The 7,809-nt window shown below is 47.2% G+C and overlaps 1 protein-coding gene across 1 annotated transcript in view; it reads left to right on the top strand.

Moving 5' to 3' along the window:
• Window positions 1–722: 722 nt before the first annotated feature.
• The window catches only part of LOC140720443 (uncharacterized), a 37,312-nt gene continuing 30,225 nt past the window's right edge, over window positions 723–7,809 (top strand). The window contains exons 1-3 of the mRNA XM_073035296.1: window positions 723–1,574; window positions 4,873–4,969; window positions 6,083–6,151. Coding sequence (XP_072891397.1) covers window positions 1,458–1,574; window positions 4,873–4,969; window positions 6,083–6,151 — 283 coding nt within the window. The 5' untranslated portion in view covers window positions 723–1,457. The remainder of the gene's footprint in view (window positions 1,575–4,872; window positions 4,970–6,082; window positions 6,152–7,809) is intronic.

Raw genomic sequence — 7,809 nt, 5'->3', positions numbered from 1 at the left:
ATCTTCCTCACCGGGAGAAATTTAACCCTAACTTCCCGCAAGAGATCGCTAAACATCGACCACATGCCCATAGTACATTTCTCTGTAAAAAAAATCATCCCAATTCACACCCGCAATTTCTAGCCTTTTAGCTTCATGATTTGCCCTTCCCCAATTAAAATTGTTCCTGTCCTCTCTGATTCTATGCTTTTCCATAATAATGTTAAAGGCCACGAGCGGTGGTCACCGTCCCCCAGACGCTCACCCACTGAGAGATCTGTGCCCTGACCCGGTTCGTTACCGAATACTAGATCTAGTATGGCATCCCCCAGTCGGCCTGCCAACATACTGTGACAGGAATCCGACCTGGACACACTTAACAACTCTGCCCCGTCTAAACCATTGGAACGAATCAGGTGCCAATTTAAAGTTGGGAAGTCAAAGTCACCCATGATAACAACCGACACAAAATGCTGGTGGAACACAGCAGGCCAGGCAGCATCTATAAGGAGAAGCACTATTGACGTTTCGGGCCGAGACCCTTCGTCAGGACTAAATGAAAGGAAAGATACTAAAAGTAATGGGAGGAAGGGGAAATGCGAAAATGATAGACTGTAATAGCGGGTCTGGGACAAAATATATCACCTCACACCTCTCATGGCTGAACTCCAACTGCCATTTCTCAGCCCACTTATGCATCCTATCAATGTCTATCCGCAATCTTCGACAATCCTCTACACTATCCACAACATCACCAACCTTTGGGTTGTCAGAAGACATGCCAACCCACCCTTCTTCCCCCACATCCAGGCCGCTAATAAAAATCACTAGTAATAGAGGTCCCAGAACCGAACCTTGTGGGACACCACCGGTCACAACCAACTAATCCGAATGTACTCCCGCCACCACACCCTCTGCTCCATACATGTCCTTCCAATTCTAATTTCAACTGACCCAACTTCCCCGGTCCAATGCCATCTGACTTTCTGAATACGCCTACCGTGTGGAACGTTGTCAAATGCCTTACTAAAACCCAAGTGGATCACATCAACGGCACTGACCTCATCTCTATGCCTGGTCATCTCCTCAAATAATTCTGTCAGGCTTGTTTGACAGGATTTGCCCTCCACAAAGCCATGCTGACTGTTCGTGATCAGACCATGATTCTCTAAATGCCCATAGATCCAATCTCTAGGAATCTTTTCCAACAGCTTTCCCACCACAGATTTGATGTTCACTGGTTTATAAGTAGTCGGACTATCCCTACTAACTTTTTTGAACCAGTGGACAGCATTCAACTCCTTCCCATCCTCCGGTACCATTCCGATGGACAGCGGGGACTTAATGATCCTACCCAGAGGCTCAGCAATCTCTTCCCTCGCCTCGTGGTGCAACAGGAATATTCCGTCAGGCTCTGGGGACCTATCGGTCCTAATGCATTTTAACAACTCCAACACCTCCTCACCGTTGTTATCAACATGCTCCAGAACATCAACCTCGCTGATATTGTCCTTACCGCCATCAAGTGCACGCTCATTGTTGAATACCGAAGAACAGTATTAATTGAGGACCTCGCTCACTTCCACAGCGTCCAGGTACACCTTCCCTCCTTTGTCTCTAATCGGTCCTACGTTCATTCCTGCCATCCTTTTGTTCTTCACATAATTGAAGAATGCCTTGCGGTTTTTCTTTGCCCTACTCGCCAAGACCTTCTCTTGCCCCCCTTCTTGCTCTCCTCAGCCCCTTCTTAAGCTCCTTTCTTGCTACCCTATCTTCCTCAATAGACCCATCTGTTCCGTGATTCCTAAACATCAGGTATGCTGCTTTCTTCCACCTGACAAAATTTTCGACCTCAATAGTCAACAATTGTTCCTTCACCCTCCCATTCTTTATCTTCCTCAACATGACAAATGTATCCCTAACTTCCTGCAAGAGATCAGTTAACATCCACCACATGTGCATAAGTACATTCCCTGCAAAACATCATCCCAATTCACACCCGCAAGATCTAGCCTCATAGCCTTTTAATTCGCCCTTCCCCAGTTTAAAATGTTCCTGTCCTCTCTGATTCTATCCTTTTCCATGATCATGCTAAATGCCAAGGAGCAGTCGTCACTGTCCCCCTGATGCTCACCCTCTGAGTGATCTATGACCTGACCCGATTCGTTACCTAATTCTAGATCTAGTACGGCATTCCCCTCTAGTCGGCCTGTCAACATATTGTGACAGGAATCCGTCCTGGACATACGTAACAAACCCTGGCCCGTCTCATCCATTGGATCTAATCATGTACCAATCAATATTAGGGAAGTTAAGTCACCCATGATAAAAACCTGTTATTTTTACACCTTTCAAAAATCTGCAATCCAGTCTATTCTACAGTATCTCTACTGCTACCAGGATTCCTATATAATACTCCCAATAGAGTAACTGCTCCCTTCCTGTTCCTGACTTCCACACATACTGACTCAAAAGAGGATCCTGCGACATTATCCACCCTTTCTGTAGTTGTAATAGTATCCCTGACCAGTAATGCTATCCCTCATCCCCTTGCTCCCCTATCTGTTTAAAGCACTGAAATTCAGAAATATTGAGGATCTATTCCTACCCTGCAGCCAGCCAAGTCTCTGTCATGGCCTCTACATCATAATTCCATGTATGTATCCAAGCTCTCAGTTCATCACCTTTGTTCCTGAAGCTTCTTGCATTGAAGTACAAGCACTTTAGTCCTTCTACCTTACTCCTTTTACACCATTTATTCTTCTACTCTTTCCTCAAATACTTTCGATATGTTAGATCTGGCTTTACTCCATGCACTTCTTCCACTTTTCTATCGCTCCGGGTCCCTTTCTCCTTGCAATTTAGCTTAAACCCTCCCGGACCATGCCAACAAATCCTACCAGCAAGGATATTGTTCCCCCTCGAGTTCACGTGCAACCCATCCAAACTGTACATGTCCCCCCTTCACCAGAAGAGATACCAAGGAACCGAAAATCTAAAACCCTGCCCCTTGCACCAACTCCACAGCTACGCATTCAACTGCCATCTCCTCCAATTTTTACCATCACTACCATGTAGCACTGGCCACAATCCTGAGAAAGCCACCCTTGATTTCAGCCTTCTGCCAAGTTCCCGAAACTCACACTTCAGCACCTCATCCCTCTTTTTGCCTGTGTCGTTGGTACCAACATGTATCACGACTTCTGGTTGCTTTCCCTCTCGTACCAGGATGTCATGCACCCGGTTAGAGACATCCCAGGCCATGGCACCCGGGAGGCAACCAAACATGTGGATGTCCTTCTCACGTCCACAAAACCTCCTGTCTGCTCCCCTGTCGATAGAATCCCCAATGAGGACAGCTCTCCTCTTCTCCGTCCACCGTTCTGCACCACAGGGTCAGACTCAGTGCTGGAGGCCCTGCCACCGTGTCTCACCCTTAGTCGGTCTTCCCCACAAACAGTATCCATGCGGTATATATATATTCCTCAGGGGAATGGCTACAAAGGTGCTCTGCACTGTCTGTCTAGTCAGCGTCGCTTTCTCCCTCTGACTGTTAAGCAACGAACTGCTTGAGCTTCCCCTCTATTTAATTAGAACCATAGAATATTACAGCACAGTAACCGGTCTTTTGGCCCTTCTTGGCTGTGCCATACCATTTATCTGCCTAGTCCCACTGACCTGCACCTGGATCATATCCCTCCATACCCCTCTCATCCATGTACCTGTCCAACATTTTCTTAAAAGTTAAAAGTGAGCCCGCGTTTACCACTTCACATGGCAGCTCATTCCACAGTCTCACCACTCTCAGCTTGAAGAATACCCCCTAATGTTCCCTTTAAACTTTCCCCCTTAACCCTTAACATATGTCCTCTTTTCTCTTTCTCTCCCAGTCTCAGTGGAAAAACTCTGCTAACATTCACTCTGTCTATCCTCATTATAATATTTTATAGCACTATCAAGTCTCCCCGAATTCTTCTACGCTCCAGGGAATAAAGTCCTAACCTATGCAACCTCTCTCTGTAACACAGTTTCTCAAGTGCCGGCAACATCCTTGTAAACCTTCTCTGCACTCTTTCAACCTTATTAACATCCTTCCTGTAATTCGGTGAGCAAAACTGCACACAATACTCCAAATTCGGCCTCACCAAAGCCTTACACAACTTCATCAAAACATTCCGACGTTTATACTCAATACTTTGATTTACAAAAGGCCAATATACCAAAAGCTCTCTTTACTACCTGATCTACCTGTGACGTCACTTTTAGGGAATTTTGTATCTGTATTCCCAGATCCCTCTGTTCTACTGCACTCCTCAGTGCCCTACCATATACCTTGTATCTTCTACCTGGGTTTATCCTTCCGAATTACAATACCTCACACTTGTCTGCGTTAAACTCCATCTGTTATTTTTCAGCCCAATTTCCCAGCTGGTTCAAATCCCTCTGCATGCTTTGAAAACCTTCCTCACTGTCCACTACTCCTCCAATCTTTGCATCATCAGCAAATTTGCTGATCCAGTTTACCTCATTATCATCCAGACCACTGATATAGGCGACCAATAAGAATGGAACCAGCACTGATCCCTATGGCACACCACTAGTCATAGGCCTCCACTCAGAGAAGTAATCATCCACTACCACTTTCTTTCTTCTCCGGTTGAGCCAATGTCTAATCCAAACAACTGAATCTTCCTAACTAATCTCCCATGCGGGACCTTGTCAAAGGCCTTACTGAAGTCCATTCTCTCTGAATCCCTCTCCGCGGCACCTCACCTTTCCCTCCCCTGCTCTCGGTTCCTCTCTTTATCAGCTGCTCAGCTCCTGTTTGTTGTTGTCTGTCTGACTCCCTTGTCAAAACAAGCTTCCTCTGACAAGGATTGCTTCTCCTTCCAGAGCTCAGAGACGCAAAGAATCCGCGACAGGATGGACGATCGCGAGACCTACATGAATAAGAAACCCACAAAAACTGGCTCACGGGCTCCTTCCCGAGGTGAGTGGGGCAGAAAGACGGAGGGAGGGAGTTTCAATATGTCTGCCTCCCAGAGCGTGTGATGGACAGTGTGGATGGAAACACCCTCTGCGTTTGACCCCGGGGGTCTGCGATGGCACAGTGGAGAGGGAGCATCACTCTGTACCTGAGCCCAGGACTGTGAGCCGCTGCAGCGGGAGATTCACTCTGTGTCTGACCCCGGGAGTGTGTGATGGAACAGTCTGGTGATCCCCGGTGTGCGCGCTGGGTCGATGATGAGGAAGCCTCAGCCAATTTGAACCTGACGTTCTGCTCCCAGCTGAACCTGATGTATAGTACGTGGAACTTAAATTCAGGACCCTCTCTGTGCCCCAGTTCCGTAGAGATGGAGCTCAGTTTCATCTTTGTTGCCTTGACTGTGTTCATGTAATGTGTCCATTCCTGTCGAGAAACCTCAGGGCAAACTTACGGCTGACGCTAACGATTCGCTGTTTGAGAATATTTCGGAGGGAACTCGCAGGAGTGATGACTTGGAGGGAGCAATGTGAGAGGGTGAGAGGGTGTCTGCTCTCTCACTAACTCCCAACATCTTCTTCCCCATTATCTCTTCCGTCTCTCATTGCTCACTTTCTGAATCCTCACCCCTCTGTCACCCGCCCCCGGTCTCTCACTCTCGCTCTCCCTTCTGCACTCTTTCCCTCACCCTCTCATTCCGTTTGTCTCTTCCACCCTCCCTCCCTCATTTTTCCTCCCTTCACTTTCTACTCACTCGCCCATCTATCTTGCCTCTCAATCCATTCTCCCCGCTGACTACCTCACTCCCTTCTTTATCCTTCTTTTCTCCCACTTTATCGACTCACTCTCCCCATCTCTCCTCGTTCTCGGTTCCCCATTCTCTTGCATTTTCCATCCCATCGACCCGCTTCGATCACCACTCTCTCAACTACACAATTTCATACTCTCTGTCATTGAACTCCCTGTCTCGCTTCCCTCTCTTGCCTCTCTCCCTGCATCCCTCTCGTATTCCGCCAACCCTCTCTCCACCCTTTCTGTACTCTCTTCCTTCCCCTCTGCACCTCACTGTCCCAGATTCTCTACCGCGCTCTCTCATCCTTGTCTATCTCTCTGTCGTAGACCATCTGACCTCCACCTACACCGAGCTGAACATTCGGAAAGTCGAACGCCTCACCAATACACAAACAGGTCAGTGATGCAACAACGACGTCATTCCAGACGGCTCACATGTCATACTCCCAAAGGCCCTATTGTGTGAGGCATTCTTCTCCACCAATTCCCAGGCAGCTCGTTCCACAGACTGACCACCATCTGGGTAACAAACGGTTGTCAATCGGCTCACCAGTTGAATCTTTTTCCCCTCACTCCCTATACCTGTGCGCTCTGGTCCTCGATTGTCCAAGTCCAGGGGAAATAATTGCGCCCATTCACTCTGTCTGTGCTCCTCGTGGCTTTATATACCCCTGAAAGGTCATCCCTGCGCTACAAGGAATGAAGTCCCATTCAACTCATCCTCTTTCCCTAACTCAGACCCTGAATTCCCGGCAACGACGTCGAAAGTCTCCCCGTGCACTCATTTCCAGTTCGATGGCTTCTTTCCTGGAACATGGAAGAGTGTCAGGGAAGTGATTTCTGCAGTGAAAATTAAGAATGAGACGGTGCTCAGGATGATTTGGAAGGTCTGAGGTGGAGAAATCTCTATACCAGATGGAATGCACCCTCGGGTTCTGAAGTGAAGTAGCTGGACAGATTACAGAGGCATTGACAATGATCTTTCAAAATTCGATAGATGCTAGCATTGTACCGAATGACTGGAAAAGTTAATCCGCTATTTAGCGACGATGTACGCTGCAGAAAAGGAAACCATAGACCTGTTAGCCTGACAGCAGAGGTTGGGAAGTTGCTGGAATCCATTGTTATAGATGATATTACAGAATACCTGGCGGCCAATGATAAGATGGAGTTGACGTGTTTTTATTAAGAGTAGGGGAGATTCAAACAAGAGGACATGATTTGAGAGTTAAGGGGCAAAAGCTTAGGGGTAACAGGAGGGGGAACTTATTTAATCAGAGAGTTGTAGCTGTGTGGATCGAGCTTCCAGTAGATGTCGTAGAGGCAGGATCGATATTGTCATTAAAAATGGATAGGTATATTGACAGGAAAGGAATGGAGGATTATGGGCTGAGTGAAAGTCGGTGGGAAGAGGTGATAGTAAGCGTTCGGCACGGACTAGAAGGGCCGAGATGGCCTGTTTCCGTGCTGAAATTGTTATATGGTTATACGGCTATAGGTAAAAGCCAGCATGGTTTCCTGAAAGGAAAATCCTGCCTGAATATCCTACTGCAATGTTTTGAAGAAACTACAAGCAGGGTAGTGCAAGGAAATGCAGTAGACATGGAGAACTTGGATTGTCAGAAGGCCTTTGGCAAAGTGCCGCTCATGAGGCTGCTTAGGAAGAAATGAACCCATAAACGTATAGGGTACATACCAGCGTGTGTGGAGCGTTGACTGATCGGCAGGAAAGACAGACTGGGAATAAAGGGATCCGAGTCTGTCTGGCTGCAGCTTACAGTGGAGTTCCACAGGGTTGGTGCTGGAATCGCTGCTTTTTGCGATGAATGTCAATGATTTCCCGATGACACAGATATGGGTGGGGGAGCGAGTAGTGTTGAGGAAACAGAGAGCCTGCAGAAAGACTTAAATCATATAAGGGAATGGACAATGAAGTGGCAAATGAAAAACAATGTTGGAAAGTGTACGATCATGCATTTTGGTGGAAGAAGTAAACGGGCAGTCTATTATTTAGAAGGGGAGGGAGTTCAAAATACAGATATGCAAAGACATCT

The sequence above is a fragment of the Hemitrygon akajei genome, unplaced genomic scaffold (assembly GCF_048418815.1).
Source record: "Hemitrygon akajei unplaced genomic scaffold, sHemAka1.3 Scf000042, whole genome shotgun sequence".
Taxonomy (NCBI): Eukaryota; Metazoa; Chordata; class Chondrichthyes; order Myliobatiformes; family Dasyatidae; genus Hemitrygon; species Hemitrygon akajei.
Note: the sequence above shows the minus strand (reverse complement) of the source record. Positions and strands in the feature narration are given on the sequence as shown.